This window comes from Ascaphus truei, chromosome 7 (genome assembly GCF_040206685.1).
Source record: "Ascaphus truei isolate aAscTru1 chromosome 7, aAscTru1.hap1, whole genome shotgun sequence".
Lineage (NCBI taxonomy): Eukaryota > Metazoa > Chordata > Amphibia > Anura > Ascaphidae > Ascaphus > Ascaphus truei.
In genome coordinates, this window is record NC_134489.1 from 21465775 (window position 1) to 21487717 (window position 21943).

At 48.4% G+C, this 21943-nt stretch overlaps 1 protein-coding gene across 1 annotated transcript; it reads left to right on the top strand.

Annotated features, from left to right (window-relative positions):
* The first annotated feature begins 617 nt into the window (after window positions 1-617).
* Window positions 618-21492, top strand: ATIC (5-aminoimidazole-4-carboxamide ribonucleotide formyltransferase/IMP cyclohydrolase). The gene is made up of 16 exons (XM_075607233.1): window positions 618-715; window positions 3953-4079; window positions 4471-4547; window positions 6454-6520; window positions 6766-6854; window positions 8281-8432; window positions 8562-8718; window positions 9540-9665; window positions 10683-10790; window positions 12112-12197; window positions 12782-12871; window positions 16383-16511; window positions 16917-17009; window positions 18296-18478; window positions 20859-21011; window positions 21274-21492. The coding sequence occupies exons 1-16, from the start codon at window positions 703-705 to the stop codon at window positions 21391-21393; spliced, it is 1770 nt and encodes a 589-aa protein (XP_075463348.1). The 5' UTR covers window positions 618-702; the 3' UTR covers window positions 21394-21492.
* The last annotated feature ends 451 nt before the right edge of the window (window positions 21493-21943 follow it).

A 21943-nucleotide genomic window follows, 5' to 3' on the forward strand; every position in this document is an offset into this window, starting at 1 on the left:
TGGGCGTATATAACAGTTACAGACTAGATTAAAATGTTAGACAGCTTTAGTTATGAAAGAACTTAAACTGGTGGTGGATGTGAGAGTCTCTGGTAGGTTGTGCCAGTTTTGGGGTGCACGGTAAGAGAAGGAGGAACGGACGGATACTTTGTTGAGCCTTGGGACCATGAACAGTCTTTTGAAGTCAGATAGCAATAGGAGATGGTGATAATTGTATTGGGGGTGGTAGTGATGTCTGTATTGGGGGGCTAATTATTGTGTGTGGGTTGTATGGGTATTGGGGGGAATTGTGTGTGGCCAGGACGGGTTGAGTGAGAGGGGGTAATTGAGTGATAGCATTGGGAGCGGGGGTTGAGAGGAGAGAGTGGGTGTAAGAGAGAGAGGGGGGGGCAGAAAGCATGAGAGACAGATAAGGGAGATAAAAACAGGTGTGAAAGGGAGGTCTCGCCAGGCTGCCGGCACGGGGCAGCTGTATTAAATCCCCCCTTGTCTCCCAGTGACTGACGGGGCATCATCACGTGCTCCCTTTCTCATGCACAGGACACTTCCTGCTCTCGTAGCCCCGCCCCCTTCTGTTGCCAGCCTATCCCACGGCCCCAATCATCAGGCCCCTCCCCTTCACTCTTTATCCCTGCCCCTCTCCCCCGCCTCCAGCGCCCCACGTGTTATTCCCCCCAGCAGCGGCCTGCCCGGATCAGCGAGATGGCGGAGCTGGGTGAGAGACCCCCCGGGGACCCGGCACACCGCAAGCCCCCCCCCCCCCCCCCACCTGTGCACCCACCTAATCTGTTTCATACCCCTGCATCCCCCTAATGCCCGTCTCCTACACCGGGAGTACCCCCCCGGGCCCCTAATCCCTCATACAACTGCAGCCTCTCTACACCCTAATTTGTCTCATGCCCCTGCTGTCCCCCCAATCCCTGTCTCGTGCCCCTGATGTCCCCCCAATCCCTGTCTCGTGCCCCTGCTGTCCCCCCAATCCCTGTCTCGTGCCCCTGCTGTCCCCCCAATCCCTGTCTCGTGCCCCTGCTGTCCCCCCCAATCCCTGTCTCGTGCCCCTGCAGTCCCCCCCAATCCCTGTCTCGTGCCCCTGCAGTCCCCCCAATCCCTGTCTCGTGCCCCTGCAGTCCCCCCAATCCCTGTCTCGTGCCCCTGCAGTCCCCCCAATCCCTGTCTCGTGCCCCTGCAGTCCCCCCAATCCCTGTCTCGTGCCCCTGCAGTCCCCCCAATCCCTGTCTCGTGCCCCTGCAGTCCCCCCAATCCCTGTCTCGTGCCCCTGCAGTCCCCCCAATCCCTGTCTCGTGCCCCTGCAGTCCCCCCAATCCCTGTCTCGTGCCCCTGCAGTCCCCCCAATCCCTGTCTCGTGCCCCTGCAGTCCCCCCAATCCCTGTCTCGTGCCCCTGCAGTCCCCCCAATCCCTGTCTCGTGCCCCTGCAGTCCCCCCAATCCCTGTCTCGTGCCCCTGCAGTCCCCCCAATCCCTGTCTCGTGCCCCTGCAGTCCCCCCAATCCCTGTCTCGTGCCCCTGCAGTCCCCCCAATCCCTGTCTCGTGCCCCTGCAGTCCCCCCAATCCCTGTCTCGTGCCCCTGCAGTCCCCCCCAATCCCTGTCTCGTGCCCCTGCAGTCCCCCCCAATCCCTGTCTCGTGCCCCTGCAGTCCCCCCCAATCCCTGTCTCGTGCCCCTGCAGTCCCCCCCATCCCTGTCTCGTGCCCCTGCAGTCCCCCCCATCCCTGTCTCGTGCCCCTGCAGTCCCCCCCAATCCCTGTCTCGTGCCCCTGCAGTCCTCCCCAATCCCTGTCTCGTGCCCCTGCAGTCCCCCCCAATCCCTGTCTCGTGCCCCTGCAGTCCCCCCCCCAATCCCTGTCTCGTGCCCCTGCAGTCCCCCCCCCAATCCCTGTCTCGTGCCCCTGCAGTCCCCCCCCCAATCCCTGTCTCGTGCCCCTGCAGTCCCCCCCAATCCCAGTCTCGTGCCCCTGCAGTCCCCCCAATCCCTGTCTCGTGCCCCTGCAGTCCCCCCCAATCCCTGTCTCGTGCCCCTGCAGTCCCCAAAATCCCTGTCTCGTGCCCCTGCATTCCCCCCCAATCCCTGTCTCGTGCCCCTGCAGTCCCCCCCAATCCCTGTCTCGTGCCCCTGCAGTCCCCCCCAATCCCTGTCTCGTGCCCCTGCAGTCCCCCCCAATCCCTGTCTCGTGCACCTGCAGTCCCCCCCAATCCCTGTCTCGTGCCCCTGCAGTCCCCCCCAATCCCTGTCTCGTGCCCCTGCAGTCCCCCCCAATCCCTGTCTCGTGCCCCTGCAGTCCCCCCCAATCCCTGTCTCGTGCCCCTGCAGTCCCCCCCAATCCCTGTCTCGTGCCCCTGCAGTCCACCCCAATCCCTGTCTCGTGCCCCTGCAGTCCCCCCCAATCCCTGTCTCGTGCCCCTGCAGTCCCCCCCAATCCCTGTCTCGTGCCCCTGCAGTCCCCACAATCCCTCAAATCCCTGCAGTCCCCCCCAATCCCTGTCTCGTGCCCCTGCAGTCCCACCCAATCCCTCAAATCCCTGCAGTCCCCCCCAATCCCTGTCTCGTGCCCCTGCAGTCCCCCCCAATCCCTCAAATCCCTGCAGTCCCCCCCAATCCCTGTCTCGTGCCCCTGCAGTCCCCCCCAATCCCTGTCTCGTGCCCCTGCAGTCCCTCCCAATCCCTGTCTCGTGCCCCTGCAGTCCCCCCCAATCCCTGTCTCGTGCCCCGGCAGTCCCCCCCAATCCCTGTCTCGTGCCCCTGCAGTCCCCCCCAATCCCTGTCTCGTGCCCCTGCAGTCCCCCCCAATCCCTGTCTCGTGCCCCTGCAGTCCCCCCCAATCCCTCAAATCCCTGCAGTGCCCCCCAATCCCTGTCTTGTGCCCCTGCAGTCCCCCCCAATCCCTGTCTTGTGCCCCTGCAGTCCCCCCCAATCCCTGTCTTGTGCCCCTGCAGTCCCCCCCAATCCCTGTCTTGTGCCCCTGCAGTCCCCCCCAATCCCTGTCTCGTGCCCCTGCAGTCCCCCCCAATCCCTGTCTCGTGCCCCTGCAGTCCCCCCCAATCCCTGTCTCGTGCCTCTGCAGTCCCCCCCAACCCTGTCTCGTGCCTCTGCAGTCCCCCCCAATCCCTGTCTCGTGCCTCTGCAGTCCCCCCCAATCCCTGTCTCGTGCCCCTGCAGTCCCCCCAATCCCTGTCTCGTGCCCCTGCAGTCCCCCCAATCCCTGTCTCGTGCCTCTGCAGTCCCCCCAATCCCTGCAGTCCCCCCAATCCCTGTCTCGTGCCCCTGCAGTCCCCCGTTCTCTCCCCCTCCCCCCACCCCCACCACCCCCCATCCCTGTTTTACACTCCTGTGGGTCCCTGTCTCGTACCCCGGTATGTCCGCTCCCTTCCTCACAGGTCCCCCTTGGTTCGTTGAGCTTTAAATCCACAAAAGTCACAGAACTGTTACCTTTTTGCAGTGCTGGAAATGAAAGGGCTAGGACGCATGATTTTGCTGCTGTACGTTAATTACAGCATGAAATGCCTGAACACAGCAGCCTTGTTCTTGGTATATGGATCGGAATGTACTTGGTCAAACATGACATTCATTGAACATCCCGTGGTCTCTATAAAGGCAATAGTAGTGCATTTCTGGGGCAAAAACTGGCGCAACTGTGGGACAAAGGTATTTTTCTGGATTTATAAAAGAGAAAAATTCTCCCCAATACTTTTTGTGCAGTTATTTATTTATTTTTGTCCCAGATCTGCATTGCTTTTTACCTTGATACATACCTTATCTGCTAACACTTTGTGGTCAGCGTGCAGCCCATACGCTTTGCAATGCGTTGCTGACCGGCATACTGTGGGATTAAGTGATATTAGCTTTACCTTGAAGGCCTATTAATATATGCACCAGGGTGAGCTTGTGTCTGCGGGACACATCAGTGCTGAGTCTCGCATCGCTCTGTTTTCCAGCTCTTTTTAGCGTGTCGGATAAATCTGGACTGGTGGCCTTCGCCCAGCGTTTGAGCTCCCTCGGATTGTCCCTGGTTGCGTCCGGGGGGACAGCGAAATCTTTGCGGGATGCGGGTCTCGCTGTCAGGTACAGACAGATAACATATCCCCGATTTATCTGTTCACCTGCAGGCAAAGTAATAACCAGGATAATTAGTGCAACTCAGATACTCTGGCTTTGTTAATAAATGTGTTTGTATATAATGAGTCGGGATCCATGTTCTTTGCATATATCTTTATTTTTAAACCTGACTTTCCGTGTGATCCTGCAGTTATGGAAGTCCTGATATTATTTGGGGCCTTTTGAAAATGGCGCTGGCTTTTTATTTTGTGTATTCAATAAATTGTCGTTTTTTTATATTTGAGCCCCTAACAAGTCTCTATATATTTCCACATGGTTTTTATATGCTGTAGATATGTATATCATGGCCTGTGTTCTGTTCCTCTCCTGACGCAGTCTCTTGTGTTTTTGGCTTTAGGGATGTATCTGAGCTTACTGGGTTTCCAGAGATGTTGGGGGGTCGTGTTAAGACCTTACATCCAGCAGTCCACGCAGGTGAGCAGTGAATTAAAGGGAATTTGTGTGTGCTACAAAATGTAGACACTTCCCGTGACAGACTATGCGGCCCTCTACAATAATGCTGGGTATCACCACACAAATCCAGACTGGAGACAATAGCGGTTAAAGCAGCAGTCCAAGCCGCTTTTTTTATTTATTTATTTTTTTATATATAATTTCCTTTTAATATGTGCATCAATACAATCCACACAATAATTAGCTACGTTATCAATCGATCCGTTCTCCTGTGATCGATTTGGAGAAGATTTGGCTCGAGGGTTCACTAAATGGCTGCAGAGGAGTATTCTGCAGTCAGTGGGATGCATTTGCATGTTAATGACAAAGTTCTGTGGGGAAGATCATGTGACCAGGCAGTCACTAGATCTCATTGGTGCACTGCTAGAGTTTTTTTCCGGGAGGGAGGGGAGCGCAGGAATCAATGTGTCATAAATAACAAATAGAAACACAACATAGTGCAAATAAAGTTTTTACATTTGAGAGATGTATGGAGGGATAATCTTCCAGATGGAAACTCGCAAGGTCTCAGAGTAAAGAAGGCATTTTCAGAAATCGTGGCTAATTTGCTTGATTCTGTCTGGAAAGATGAGCGCTCACTGTGTGCGATCTGATGTGGAATATGAACACTCCAATGTCCGAAGAATATAGGCACATTTAAAAATCTGTGATGTCCCCCGTTCTGTTACTGTCCGCTCCCTCTGGCTCCGACCTCTCGATCGCGGCGCGTCACTTCCGGTTGAGGGGCGCTCGCCGGGACCCGAGTCGACTCCTGAGGAAGCTACACTTTGAGTGAAACGCGTCGAGTCGCAAGCCGCCTTGATCTGACGTCAACCTGGGATCCCTGCACCGCCCCCAGATAAGCAGCTACTGAAGCAGAGACCCTCCTCGTATCGGCATTATCCGGGTCCCGGCGAGCGCCCTGTAACTGGACGTGACGCACACCGCGATCGAGAGGTTGGAGCCAGAGGGAGCGGACAGTAACAGAACGGGGGACATACAGATTTTTTGATGTGCCTATATTCTTCGGACATTGGAGTGTTCATATTCCACATCAGATCGCACACAGTGAGCGCTCATCTTTCCAGACAGAATCAAGCAAATTAGCCACTGATTTCTGAAAATGCCTTCTTTACACTGAGACCTTGTGAGTTTCCATCAGGAAGATTATCCCTCCATACATCTCTCAAATGTAAAAACTTTATTTGCACTGTGTTGTGTTTTCTATTTGTTTTTTTATGACACATTGATTCCTGCGCTCCCCTCCCTCCTGGAAAAACATATCTACTGAAGTGGAGTCTGCAGACCATCTGCTACAAGGGTTTTTAGAGCAGCACATTTTTTTTTCATATAAGTATCTCACTTTTTATAATCATTTAATCTCACTTTTTATAATCATTTATTCACTTCATAATCACTATTTATCTTCACTATTTGCGCCCACCCATATTTTCTGTTTTCACACACTACTAGAGAGGGCAGGGCTCAAAAAGGGGTGTGCCAGAGCCTGTTTCAGAAGAGAAAGGGGATGTGACTTTGTAAATGGTTGCTATAGAAACAAAATGCTTGCTGCATTATAATACATTAAAAATGTAATCGAGTTGTAGCATTAAAAAAAAATTCATAATACAGAACTGATGTATTAAAAAAAAAAAAACATTGGATATTGCTTGGACTGCAGCTTTAAATTGGTCTCCAAAAGCAAGCTCTGTTTGGCAGGATTTCACTTATATTATTTTTTTGCATATGTATGAGTCCTCCCCATCCTTGAGGCCACAATCTGTGTCTGCAGCAGTATTCTGCAGCGCCCCAGAAGTCTCTGTTCTGGTTTTCGGGGTGGTCCTCTGATATTTGCAGATGTGCGCTGACCTGATCTCTGTTTTTGCAGGAATTCTGGCGAGAGACAACCCTGAAGACAAGGCAGACCTGGACAAGCTGGGATTCAGCTCCGTAAGGTAGCACAAGTGGGCACGCAGAAGGAGTGGGAGCCTGTGTTGGGCTGTTCAATGCTTTACAGTTCATATTTTTCAGGAAACCCTTCCAGGTCAATGTTGACGTAAATTCCCTTCCTATGCTTTAATCCATTGGTGCTCTGCTGTCCTGTCATTCCTTTTTGTGGGGGGAGTGGTTACACTTTGTATCAGGGTTTCTGTGTGTTGGGGAGAAGCCCCATTCTGACCGGCTCCTCTGCACCTTGCAGGGTGGTGGTGTGTAACTTGTATCCATTCGTGAAGACCGTGTCCTCTCCCAGTGTCGCTGTGGAGGAGGCCGTGGAGCAGATTGATATCGGTAAGTCTCCTCGTGATCTCGTTCATACCCAGCCTGAGCACTGGGCCACACCGCAAAGCACCCCAACTCCTAGCCCCTTTTTATCAAGGGGTTCTTGGGATACCGGTGACCCAATTCTGACCCTATTATAATCGCCAGTCACACTGTTTGTCTTGCGTCATTTTAAATGTCTAATTGCAGTAGCTGTTTTAAAGCTTTGGCTCTGTATATAAATTCATTTTTTATATAAAAATCAAAGGGAAAAACCATTAATGAACAGATTCTCTATTTATATTTTCCCCATTACGCCTTGCAATGTCTGTCCCACTGGCCTTTTAATGTCTTCACCCTTGTGGTGATGTCTGTGGGTTTTTTTTTTTCCTCTCCCTTTTGGTTCCAAACCCAATTCATTGTTTCTCTCCCAGTAATACCCAGCATACATCTCTCCATACTATTGAGTTGTCTGTTTGTGCCTGGTCTCTCTCTGCGATCGCGCAGTTCTATCTGTATTTACACGAACCTCCCAGCTGCTCCTTGCATCTCCCTGTAGCCAGTCTCCCCCACTCCTCTCTCTTCCATCTTCCATTGTCTTATCTGTGTTATATCCCCCGCACACATTATGGTGTTGCAATAGGGAAGATGGCCGGTTAGATTGTCAGCTCTTTGATCTAGTGATACCAAGTCTTGGTGCTGTCGGGTTTCCTCACATTCCCAGAACTGACCCGTGTTCTTTGCTAAATCACCGAGCTGAGATAAAGCCGCGGAGACTCCACATCGTGCAGTGCAGCGCAGTTAACTTCTTCAGGGGGGCGGCATCTCTTGAAACACTGAAGGGTTAAAAGCCGCTGCCTCATTGCAGCAAAGAGCAGTTCGGGGATTTTCGGAAACCTAATGATTACTCCTTTCCGCTCCGGAGGGGCTGACTAAGCATTTGCTGAAAGGGTTAACCCCAGCGTATGGGATCTGCGTGTTGGTTATGGACACACACAAGGATACCGGCAGATGTCTGAGAGCGGACACGCTGTCACCGGTCACTGTTGGCTCCATGTCACCCCTGTAATTATCTTGCTTCTGGCATTACAGGAGCTGGTGCCATGTTCAGGACTCCAGCATCCAATATATAGTTAAATTCTGTGTTTTTGAGGTTGGTTATCTACACGTTTTGTCCAATCAGACAGAAAAAAACTGTTTAGGAAATGGCATAAAAATATTCTGAAGCCCCATACCCAGGTCTGCCATGTTGACTTTCCCAGTCAGTAGGACCACAGTGTTTTAATTATCTGAAGCCTCCCACACCCCACCCTAAGTAATTGTGGTGGTAGCTAGTAGGCGAGAGGGGCAGAACTATGTCTGTTATTTACAATAAGCCTCACAGACCTAAACTGTGCAGCCACGCGTGGTATCATGTAATACCACGTTATGTCCATTTCCTCCCGGTCCCCCGCAGGTGGCGTGACCCTGCTGCGCGCGGCTGCGAAGAATCATGCCCGCGTCACTGTGCTCTGTGACCCCAGCGACTATGACTGCGTCGCGGATGCAATGGAAGGATCGGAGCACAGGGACACTACCCTGGAGAGGCGCAGTCAGCTGGCCCTGAAGGTATGACAGAGTGAAAGCGCTCAACCACTTAACCTATCGTCTGCCGTTGGCAACAGGTACTTCACAATGTTGGCGTTATTAGCTTTTGCCGTGTATATACTGCAAGTGACGTGTCCCTCCCCTTCGCAGGCCTTCACGCACACTGCGCAGTATGACGCAGCCATCTCGGATTACTTCCGCAAGCAATACAGTAAGGGAGTCTCCCAGCTCCCTCTCCGCTATGGGATGAACCCTCATCAGATCCCCGCTCAGATATACACCCTCGGACCACAGCTGCCGCTCACAGGCGAGTACCGCAGCTGAACCATGTTAGCCGTGCACAGGTCAGTGCGTTTTAACAATCTGCTGTAACAGAGGTGAAGTGTGAGACCAGGAGTTGGAGTACCTCTACTTTACAGCCTCAGGATACTTTCATCTTTTGAAAAAGAAAAACAGTTGTGGAAAAGACTTGATACCCAGTACTGATCTGCATGGTGCAGCTTCTGAGGTGTGCAAATTAATGTCCGAATTTAATATTCTAGCTGTGTTCCAACTTTTTTTTAACATTGCTCCCTCTGCTAGAAAATATTAATAAATCTTATTGCCTACTAACAAATCTGACTGTTACCAGAAACTCTAGTTTCCTGAGCTCGTGGGGGGGGGGGGGGTGTGGGGAGAGGAGAAACACACACTTAAAGCCCCAAACTACACCTGTATGTGCAGACCGCATGGAGGAGGGAGTACAGCTGTCAATTATTGTGGAGCTTCCAAAGTCGCGCCCCACAATGCTTTGCATTAACAGAGGCAAGGCAATGTGGGGAGGAAGTTTGGAAGCTGTTGTAATATACCACTTACACCAAGGTGCAGTTTGGGGCCTTACTAAGTGTGTAGTCCCCCCCACGGGTTTAGGAACCCATTATACTGCCTGGGATCTGGTTTCAAAATAAATAATATAATACTACCCTACTACACAGAACAAATTATTTTTTAGACGCTTTGCACTTTGCACATTCCCATGTTGGGAATCGCTGTTCTAGTTTAGCAATAGAGTTCTATGTAGTATGGTAGCCTTGCTTCATTTATCATTAGGGCTAATATACTAAATATCGGTACACGTCTCCTATGCAGTGCTAAACGGGTCCCCCGGATTCATCAACCTGTGCGATGCTCTGAACGCCTGGCAGCTGGTGAGAGAGCTGAAGAGAGCCCTGGGGCTGCCTGCTGCCACCTCCTTCAAACACGTGAGCCCTGCAGGTAACACCGTTAAACCCGGACTCCGGCATCCTGCTCTACATCCTAATCGCTCCGGCAAACACGGAGTATATTTAGTGGTGTGGCCCTCAGGCCTTTATAATGTCCTGCCTGGGTGCAGCTGGATGCAGGTGCTGTGCAGATATGGAAAGATGGCAGCCACTCGCGGGTCTCTTCCTTGTGCGCAAGCATTGCTGCAAATTAAATGATGCGTTTAATTTGTATATCTTGCGAGAACTGGTGCATCGATTCAATGACCTCTGCTTGAGTACAGAGACCTCTGCTTGAGTACAGAGACCTCTGCTTGAGTACAGAGACCTCTGCTTGAGTACAGAGACCTCTGCTTGAGTACAGAGACCTCTGCTTGAGTACAGAGACCTCTGCTTGAGTACAGAGACCTCTGCTTGAGTACAGAGACCTCTGCTTGAGTACAGAGACCTCTGCTTGAGTACAGAGACCTCTGCTTGAGTACAGAGACCTCTGCTTGAGTACAGAGACCTCTGCTTGAGTACAGAGACCTCTGCTTGAGTACAGAGACCTCTGCTTGAGTACAGAGACCTCTGCTTGAGTACAGAGACCTCTGCTTGAGTACAGAGACCTCTGCTTGAGTACAGAGACCTCTGCTTGAGTACAGAGACCTCTGCTTGAGTACAGAGACCTCTGCTTGAGTACAGAGACCTCTGCTTGAGTACAGAGACCTCTGCTTGAGTACAGAGACCTCTGCTTGAGTACAGAGACCTCTGCTTGAGTACAGAGACCTCTGCTTGAGTACAGAGACCTCTGCCTGCCTTCAACATTGGCTCAAATCTCCCATTGACTTTTTTAATATTAATTGTTCATAGTCAGTTTGTACTTGGTGCTGTCTATTTCCTGATAAAACCTCATGCTTGTTCCTTTTCACAGAATTATGTTCAACCCCAGACCTAGAGGTGCTGTTTACCATCTCTTATTTCTAGGGCCAAATTTCTCGTGGCCACCATTTAATTGTTTACTGACTGCAGTGCTGCTTCCACCCACCAGGTGCTGCTGTGGCCGTACCACTGACTGAGGAAGAGGCTCAGGTGTGCATGGTGCAGGATCTCTACCCAACCCTCACTCCGCTAGCGACTGCATACGCCAGAGCGCGAGGTGAAGCCGGGCAAGCGGAGGGGGTCGTTATACGTCAGATCACAGGCTGTCCATGTGACATCTCTTAGAATCATTCAGTTTATCCTATTTACATGACACTGATATCTAGTGTCTGTGGGGTTGTTGTATGTCGTGATGGCTTTTCATGAACGAACACTAGTCATTAGTAGATAAAATTACAGTATACAGAGCTCTCCTTGACTCCCCGTAGTCTCTTTACCTGTACAGAGCTCTCCTTACCTCCCCTGGTCTCTCTTTACCTGCACATAGCTCTCCTTACCTCCCCTGGTCTCTTTACCTACACAGAGCTCTCCTTACCCCCCCCCCCCCCCCCCCCCTGGTCTCTTTACCTACACAGAGCTCTCCTCACCCCTCCCCCTGGTCTCTTTATCTGCACAGAGCTCTGCTTACACCCCCCCCCCCCCCCCCCCGGTCTCTCTTTACCTGTACAGAGCTCTCCTTACCTGCACATAGCTCTCCTTGCCTCCCCTGGTCTCTCTGTACCTGCACAGAGCTCTCCTTGTCTCCCCTGGTCTCTGTACCTGCACAGAGCTCTCCTTGCCTCCCCTGGTCTCTCTGTACCTGCACATAGCTCTCCTTGCCTCCCCTGGTCTCTCTGTACCTGCACATAGCTCTCCTTGCCTCCCCTGGTCTCTCTGTGCCTGCACAGAGCTCTCCTTGTCTCCCCTGGTCTCTCTGTACCTGTACAGAGCTCTCCTTGTCTCCCCTGGTCTCTCTGTACCTGTACAGAGCTCTCCTTGCCTCCCCTGATCTCTCTGTACCTGCACATAGCTCTCCTTGCCTCCCCTGGTCTCTCTGTGCCTGCACAGAGCTCTCCTTGCCTCCCCTGGTCTCTCTGTGCCTGCACAGAGCTCTCCTTGCCTCCCCTGGTCTCTCTGTACCTGCACAGAGCTCTCCTTGCCTCCCCTGGTCTCTCTGTACCTGTACAGAGCTCTCCTTGCCTCCCCTGGTCTCTCTGTACCTGTACAGAGCTCTCCTTGCCTCCCCTGGTCTCTCTGTACCTGCACAAAGCTCTCCTTGTCTCCCCTGGTCTCTCTGTACCTGCACATAGCTCTCCTTGTCTCCCCTGGTCTCTCTGTACCTGTACAGAGCTCTCCTTGCCTCCCCTGGTCTCTCTGTACCTGCACAGAGCTCTCCTTGTCTCCCCTGGTCTCTCTGTACCTGCACATAGCTCTCCTTGCCTCCCCTGGTCTCTTTACCTGCACAGAGCTCTCCTTACCTCCCCTGGTCTCTCTGTACCTGTAGTGAAAGTAGCGCACGAAGATCTGACAGATTTTGACTCCCTGTATACTGTCCCCAGGTGCAGACAGGATGTCGTCTTTCGGAGACTTCATCGCAGTTTCTGACGTGTGCGATGTCCCCACGGCAAAAATAATCTCTCGCGAGGTAGGGGAGGGGGCGTGCATGAGAAGGGGAAAGCTGGTGCCTGGTCACTGGGACTATAATTTGCACACCATCGCTAGCAGAGACTTTTCTGTTTTACCCCTTCCTGCCTGATGTGCCTGCAATACCAGCCCCTGTGGGCTGAGCAATGTGCTCCTAGCCCTTCCTGCAGAGAGGGGTTAAATGGAAGAGGGATATTTAGAAATGTTTTTATGGGCGCGTAACGCATACACCATGAACTCTGCCCTGAAGAGCTTACAATCCAGTCTACATGGGCCTGTACCACATGGCAAGAACTCCTGTATAAATGGTTTTTTTGTTGTTAGACATTGTGTGTACACTGTAAATGCAATACATCTTAAGTATTTGAAAATTAGCAGATTAAATATTCATAGTGGTGTAGTTACCTCCATCAGAGAGATGGATATCTATTTATTATACAAATTAAAAAAGGGGTGTCACAATTTTTATATCCCGAGATGTGACTGATTTTGTTGGTTGTGCTCAAGGTTTTCTCCTGTACACGCCTCCAAATATTCTTGGTGTGATTTTATAGATCAGATCTCCTCCTTGCTACTCTGCCTCAGGTCTCTGACGGTATCGTGGCTCCGGGATACGAGGAGGAGGCTCTCAAAATCCTGTCCAAGAAGAAGAATGGGAGTTACTGCGTCCTGCAGGTGAGATCTCTAAGAACCGCCCGGTCACTGCAGTGTGGGGAGGAGCCTTGCCGAAGGGATGCTGCTTAATCGGAATCTGTTTTGCCATATAAAGTCTGTCTCCGCGTCCAAAAAGGTGACAATAGTTTTAGTTCAAATGATCAACGTTTTGGTCCCATCACCTCTCCAGATAGAGCTCGACTAATACATGCAGATATACACTGCGGAAGTGAAGCGGAGAGACCCCCAGAAGCGCGTTGGGTTGTGTTCTGTTGATACGTTGCTTTAGTGATCTAAGGTCTGAATATACACAAATCCAAACTTCAGTGCACAGTGTATATTACAAAAATAATACTGAAATACAGTTATGATCAAAATCAATCTACTTCCTTTAAACACTACCATGGAGTAACTTAAATGATAAAACTAAAGCATGATCACCTAATCCAAGGTATGTACACCAAGAGTTAATGTGCTGAAATTCCCAGTTATTGTACACAGTAAGACAATTACAGTACATATGGAGTGATGTAGCAAACTATATCCCTGTAGCAATGCAGATGTAGCGGAACCGTAAGATAATTGTTCTAGAATGACTTTTCAGTCTGTTTTAAATCCAGCATCATAAAACGAAGTCTTTATTACCAGCTGTTCAACATCGGTCAAACCGTAAGCACCGACATGTTCAATCCATTTCCCAAGTCATTGTACTAAGATGCAATCTTCTGCTTATGACAACCTTGTAACGTTTGATGGTTCCAGACAGGAAAAGCACCTCTGTAGCACATTTGTAATCCGAAAGCATCTCCTACGAGAAGTGCATCAGTAAGAAGAATTGTAATCCTTACTGCCATTTCAAAGCATATCTATCACATAATATTGATCCAGAAGGCAACAAAGTATCTTATTTGTAATCCAAACTCGTATTGCATTGACGAAATAGAAGAGAGGTGCGCAAACTTTTCAGTCTGCGACCCCTCCTCACCTTGTCTCCGGCGTCAAATGACGCTGCGTCGCTAAAGACACGGGAAGGGAAGTTGCAGAGTCCTCACTGGAGCCCCCAGCATTTAATTTAAATGCCTTGGGGAAGAACGCGGGGCCTCCAACCACCGCGTGGCGCCCCCCCCGCCCCCAATTTTTTTTTTTAAATCTTGCGCCCCACAGCCCCCAGTTTGCGCACTCCTGAAATAGAAGATGAAAACGCCAGCACCATAAGAAAGACAAATAAGGCATCGTATTAATTCCATACGGGAAAAGTAGACCAGATGTGATCACCATAGATATTAGCAGATATACACAGTAAAAGGCAGCAGAAAGCCCATGGGGACATAAGGGTGTCTCACAAGTCAAATAGACATTGGCTGTAAAAAGTAACATTCGGTTGTTGCCATGAGCAGAGGGGTACACCCCCTCCATCCCCCCCACACAAGGGGTACACGCCCCCCATTCACCCCTTTAGAAACATTATAGCAAGTTGGCCAATTCCGATGTAACCATGTCGCCAATGCCTAGTTTCAGTGGTGTGCCTGGAGTAACGGAGAGCCAGTGTGATCTCTGCGATATTCAGCTAATCTTTTGTAACATGCCGAGCTGCAGACTTTAAGCCACTGGGTGCTATGGTTTTTAAATGAAAAATCCACATCTAAGACGTTGAGAGATTACCTCCCTTGTATGGTGGATCGACAAAGTCTACAGCCATATATTTCACACAGCGCAGTTGACATTTAACACAAAGGCAACAAGTTGATCACAGCTCGTATTGCAGACCCATGTTGTGCCATCCTCTAACGGTCCTCTCCGTTTTCCTTGCCTAGTAACGTCCACATGGACAGATTATAATGTGCATGTAGCATACAGGTCAGGCCGTGCTCAACTGTCCATCAGGTGGCCGTCGTGTGAGACTATCTGAGCCAGGAAGCACACACCTGCAGGTAGTACAATGGGATATCTGTAGCAGCCTTGACACAGCTTTCAAAATTTCTTCCTCATGAAACAGAAGAAATGGACAGTTATGCCAATATCTATGGTGATCACATCTGGTCCACTATTACAGTATGGAATTAATCCGATCCTTTGTTTTGTTTGATGGCGCTGGCGTTTTCATCTTCTATTTGATCAAAGCAACACGATAAAACATTGGATTACAAATAAGATGCTTTGTTGCCTTCTGGATCAATATTAGGTGATGGATATGCTTTGAAATGGCAGTAAGGATTACAATTCTTCTTACTGATGCACTTCTCGTAGGAGATGCTTTCGGATTACAAATGTGCTACAGAGGTGCTTTTCCTGTCTGGAACCATCAAACGTTACAAGGTTGTCATAAGCAGAAGATTGCATCTTGGTACAATGACTTGGGAAATGGATTGAACATGTCGGTGCTCACGGTTTGACCGATGTTGAACAGCTGGTAATAAAGACTTCGTTTTATGATGCTGGATTTAAAACCGACTTTGTTGCTAGAATGACTTTTCAATTATCTTGCTGTTCGGCTACATATGCATTGTTACACGGCTATAGTTTGCTACATAACTCCATATGTATTGTAATTGTCTATTACTGTGTACAATTACTGGGACTTCCAGCCCATGAGCGCTTGGTGTACATTCCTTGGATTAAGTGATCATTCTTTAGTTTTATCATTTAAGTTATTCCATGGTGCTGTTTATAGAACTAGATTGATTTTGATTATATAAACTGTTCATTTTATGTTTTCAATTTTTATCTATCTGCACCGCACTTAAGTTTGTATATCCGTGTTGGTCTTGCTCCTCTATCCGCTTTTGGATTGAGGAAAAGCAATCTACATGAAGGGTTGAAGCTGCACCTTATTTTATATATTTATTCACTATATCACATATTCACCTTAAGAGTTTGAATTTTCACTATTTAAGCACTTATTATAAGTCACTTATTTACCATTTAGTAATAGATTTAAGCACCAATAGATAACCTTTTTTTGTTTGTCTTGCTCAATCGTAATGGGACCGAAACGTTGAGTGCCTGTCCTCTAGACTCATGTATTTTATTCCTCTTATTGAGCACCGGGTTTTACACTTTAACAGAGCGCTTTCCAGATTTACGTATCTGTCTTGCTTGTGATCCTCGCAGTAATCTGAAGGTTGGCGACTGGGTGCTCTTACTGAAATGCATCAATGCCTAGGACACGCCCTCGCAGGGCTTGTATTGAAAGGTCCTTCTTGTGGACCGAAACCTTGACACTGTGTGTGGTCCTCTCTCTCTCTTCAGTGGGGACTGATATCTTAATCATTGACATTCCTAAACTCTCCAAGGACTAGTTGAGTAAGGAGACAGGATAAGGTGAAGCACAGAAATTAAGCAGACGAGGGCAGTAAAATCCTGCTTAACTGCAGGTTACAAACATTCCTGGAATATTTTGTTTTCTCATTTTAATTCTTCTGGCATAGTTCCCGTTGGTTTGCCCTGGTCCGAGGTGTGATTACCTCTTTACACACGCACATCAAGGAGGCTTTTAACCCCATCGGTGCTTACTCCTTGTACCTGCTTTCAGATGGACCCTGGGTATGAGCCGGTCGGGATGGAGGTTCGAAGCATCTTTGGGCTGCAGCTGGAGCAGAAGAAAGATGATTCCGTCATAGACAGCGCTCTATTCGGCAATGTGGTGACCCCCAAGAAAGAGGTGAGACATCACAAGAAGGGGGTGGAACTCCCACTGACCACCTTACCCCACTCTTCTCTACCCCCCAAAAAACAAATAAAACCACAAACACTATCTGCTGCTCGTATAACTTGGGTCACTAGTCATACTGGGGGATTTTTTTTTTAAATATATGAATATAAAGATTACAGCTGCCTTTTCCTCCAATGTGTTGGAATCCCACGGGACAGATTTGTTACAGTATTAAATATTGTAGGGTTATTTATATTGCTCATCTCTCCAGAAGTATGATCTATTGTTTTTTTTTAGAGGGGTTCCTGCTGTGAATCCTGCTCTATAAGAAACACTTAGAGGTTGGAAAGATGTGTGGTTTTCATGTAGCCACCGTCTGTAAAGTGCAAGTGAAGATTCTCCGTCTCTTTCCAGCTCCCGGAGTCTGCTGTCAGAGACCTGATTGTCGCCACAATCGCAGTGAAATATACGCAGTCGAACTCTGTCTGCTACGCCAAGGATGGGCAGGTAAAAGCGAACTATATTTTGGTGTTTCTTTAACCTTTTTTGCTGCTGTTGCGTGCTCCTCTGACAGCAAAAAGGGTTAAAATCCCCCAACCAGTATGTAACCATTTTAATAAATCGTAGCTGTATGGTTCATTGTGTCCAGCACACATGGTTAATTCTGCCTGACCCTTGACTCACGTGGTTGTTTTTTTTTGGCAGCCACAGTAAAGTCTGGTTTCTTGTTCAGACCAGTCTGACTCACTGGGTCTCAGGGCAATGGGTTTCACATCTGCTGCAGGTAGAGGGGGAGGTTATAGCACTGTTTGGGGTAGGGAGGGGGTGTCTGGCTGCTGGGGGAATAAGCTTCACTCATCTTCCTGCCGCTAAATCATGAGCCAAACCGTCCTCAGTCTGTTCTCCCCTCCTACATTATGCTTCAGAGAATCTGTTCATATATTTTAGAGAGCCAACGTTTATCCCCCACCTCTTTGCAGACCCACTCCCTGTATAACACCACATACAATATATCGAACTAGTATCTAGGTTCCTGAAGACCTGCTTTCCGATGCTACTTTGAATCCTCCGATCCTATGTGAATCTCGGGCGTGCACGCTGTCGGGGCTTCTTGTCCACAGCTATGGCATGTGCAAACAAACTGCACCAGATGTAGCTGTTAAATCATTGTAGTGTTTACTAGTGAACTTCAGCTCCCAATGTCCCTGCTTTCAAAAGGGTAAACTCCAGTTTGAATCCCAGTGGTCGGCTCTTCTTGGGCATTTGAGCAACTCCCTGGCACCAAATTTAGATTGTAAGCTCTTTGGGTCAGGACTGATGGTGCCTGCAAAATTCTCTGTACAGTGTCTGGGCTATAGAAGGCGAGAAATATTTAATCTTGTACAGTTGTACATCGGCGACCTAAGAAACCTAAGTAGGGGCTGCCGGCTGGGTACCAAATAGAAATATATATAAAAAAAGTACAAGATACAGAAGCTAAAAAAGCACTCCCACATATCAACATAATACTGTAAATGTAATCCGTAATATCTAGGACACAAGATTAAAACAGTCTGGGGACATCCCCTAATCACAATCATGTCTGCAAGATATGTATAGCTAGTAACACAACCAAATATCAAAATGAAGTATAATCTATACTCCACAAAGATCACTGAACTCAAGCAGAAATACCCTCAATTATCAGAATGGTTCCAGGTGAAAGAATAATTTGAGTGAAGGCCTGTCACCGTGTTGTGCAGCATGGGCTTAGTTCAGCCTTCGTGACACTCCCGCCTCCCCGTCTTTGTTAGGTGGTCGGTATCGGCGCTGGTCAGCAGTCTCGCATACATTGCACGCGGCTGGCGGGGGATAAGGCTGACAACTGGTGGCTGCGGCATCACCCGCGGGTCCTCGGCATGAAGTTTAAGGCCGGCGTGAAGAGGGCGGAGATTTCCAATGCCATCGATCAATACGTGAGCGGCACATTGGGAGAGGTGAGAAGGGAGTGTGTGGATAGATGTTTATCTCATCCCTACTGGTTCAAATCTTTGTGTATAGATATACAAAGTATGTATATGATCAACTATATATTAACATTCAACTGTACACAAATATATTTATAGATGGGTATGAGACTGTAAATCGTATTTATAAAATGTATGAGTTTAAGATATTTAGTGTTGGCACAATAACAGTAATAATCCAAAAGAAAGGGTGCTACTGCTCTTGTGCTAAACTCTACTATGTAGAAAGGTGTGTTAAATATAAATATATATATATATATATATATATATATATATATATATATATATATATATATATATATATATATATATATATATATATATTTTTTTTTTTTTAAAAACCGGTACAATAAATGTCTTTACTAACTCATTGTCACGGGAGACCAGGCAATTTACACTTTGTTTTTTGTTTTTATACCAGGATCATACATTGAGCAAAACGAGTTAATGAAATAAATTGTACATTTATTCACAGGAAAAGGCAAAAACACAACATTACACAAACTACATAAGAAAAGACACACTTACTTGGGAGCTGGGGTAAAACTAAACTCTCCTAGGTGCAAGGAATCCTACTTGCGGATTTCCCCCTGACAGACTTTAGCCTGCCATGTCCTAGATCTGAAATCAGCCTGCAGTTCCAGACGCCACCCCTCCCTCCAGAGGTCTGGATTTTTAACTCACTAGCCTTGGTGCTAAGAATCATGGAGAAATCAAAATCTGATTGGCGCAGGGGTTTATAATACTTCTAAGTTTCATCCACAGAATACTACAGCCCTATCGGAAGCGTGAACATTCTCAGTAGCCGAGCAGGGCTTATCTGGCTGATGTCGGAGGCAAGGGGCGTGTTGAGCCGGCTCTGGGCAGCCTGTGGGCGGGACATATATTCTGGCCAATAGGAAAAGCCTACGATCGCCATCTTTTCCCTAGCCAGCCCACTGCCTCCCGCTGGGCAGGTCCCACTGAGTCTAGCAGTCTGTTCTCCCGACCCAGTACTCCGCCCTGCCCCGTCCATCTAGCACCCCGATACCTCAACATCCCGTCTCCTCCATCCTACGGATTCTATGCAGACTAGCTGGCTCCTTAAACACATGCCCAGGCTGACTGCGTAGAGCCTTATAGTAACTGTAAAACGCCATAAGTCATACTTTATTACAGCATACATTTTGGGGTACCTCATATTCGGTTGGGGCACCCACAAACCCAATACAGGTTCTGGGACACCTTGGCACTAACTGGGGTACCCCCCGTAACCTAGGAATTGCCTCAGCTACAGGGATACTCTTCATCCCTGTGCCTCATTTTACTGCGCACAAAGCACATATGTATTTAACACCCTTTGTTAATAAAATATACACTTTAAAAAGCTAAGTCTTTCTGGTATGGGAAATAGAATGAAAAGATGCACTTTCTTTTTCTTTTCACTAGCCATATTCCCCACACACTTGCCTAGACTTGGTATGGATTCTAAGAATCCCCTCACTTTGTGTGATGGGAGCACCTCAGAACCCCTATACCGGTTCTGGGTGACCTGGGAATTTACTGGGTATCCCGATTAACCTACGGGCCCCTTAACTGTTTCAGGGACACCTCACATCCCTATTGCCTTTTTACCTTTCTGGTCTGTGCTGAAGCAGGGAACCCCTAATGGTGAGTAGGCGAAAGCATATTCAAGGGGGATATTGCCAGGACATGTGCCTACATATATCCAGGAATCGGACCTGATTCCTGGGTCCATTTGTAGGGGAACCAGCAACTCTGGACCCTGACTAGCTAGGCACATTCTGAGAACACTTTCTCTGCAACCCCCCCCCCCCCCCCTTGAAACTCACACCATAGCAATCTCTGCTGGCTGGCACTCCTGGAAAGGTAAAAACACATTAAATACTATATTGTCTAACACATTTTATGCATTACACAGTACTGGGCTCAAGCTGACTTCTTGAACCCTTGTGGATTAGGGGTAACCAAACGGGCTTAAACCTTTATTTGAGAGCCTTGTTACCCCTCTTCGAACCCCCCGCCCCCCCTTCTCAAAATCTGATTTTATTATATACATCAGATCTCGCAAGTCTCTGCTTCGTTTGGTCCCTTCTATTCTGGCTTCTCCGATTGGCTGAACTGTGTGTGCTGCAACCAATCGACAACAGACCATGTAATCACAGCTGACACTGTAGAACACTTTTTAGACAAACCAGAGAAAATAGTTGTAAAAGTGGAATGTTCCATTGAATGTGCCCTATATGGTTATCCTGTGATTTTTCACTCCTCCCCCGTCCCCCAGGGATTTCTCTGTGGGGTGTAAATATTGTTAGCACTAATCCCCTAATTTTCTCTCTGCACCCACCAGGAGGAGCTAGTGCAGTGGCGGGCCCTGTTTGAGCATCCGCCAACGCCGCTGACCCCGACGGAGAAGAGGGAATGGATCGCCACTCTCAGCGGCCTTGCTCTCAGCTCAGACGCCTTCTTCCCATTCAGAGATAACGTGGAGCGAGCGAGGAAGGTGAGGTCACTGCACAGAGGCTGCTCGCTGTCCTATTACTGCTAGCCAATATTTCTATTGGAATTTTTTTTTAAATATATATTTAAATGTTTACAAAAAATGTTTAAAATAAAAAAAAAACTAAAAAACTAACACGTTTTTGAAGCTGAATTTTACTTTACGTAATTAATTAAAATTAATTTTACTTTACAGCACTCTCCTTTGTTTAGTCACAGAACAACCTCTATCCATCTGATTAATCTCACTCTTCTATCTCACACAGAGCGGGGTTCAGTTCATTGCTGCCCCCTCCGGTTCTGCCGCTGATAAGGTCGTGATCGATGCGTGTGACGAACTGGGCATTGTGCTGGCGCACACCAGCCTTCGCCTCTTCCACCATTAACACGGCTCATTCCGGGCACACTGCGCCGTCCTGACGCTTCGTGCCGGGTCGTCTTGTAAACATCCTTTGTACGGTTCCAATTAAATATTATTTGCTGCAGTTATGGCTTTTTGAGACTTTTTCTTCTCTTGCTCCTTTAAACCCTCCCGAGACCTACCGCCCTGCAGTTATGTTCCTGTAGATCCTCTTCATGTGCAGGTGAAGGAGCTTTCCTAGTTCAGAAATGCACACACTGTACTGATGGGATGACTTTATTATTGGTTATGGCTCCATTCACAGCTTTACTGTCCTCTTCTTCCCTTAACATGGTTTGTAGCCTTTTAGTCTTGGAATGCAGTTGTTGTGTTTCTATAACGTGAGGTTCAGGCGTCTGCTTGAGATGCAAATATTTACAGATGAATTATTACAGGATCCAGTCGGCATCTTTCTTTCCATGGTCGAATTGAGTAACTTGCACCAGGCTAACTGAAGTCCTATCACAAACTATGAAAGGTCTTGGTGTTCGGCTACTCTAAGGAGGCCGTGACAATTATTTAAAGGGCAGTATGGA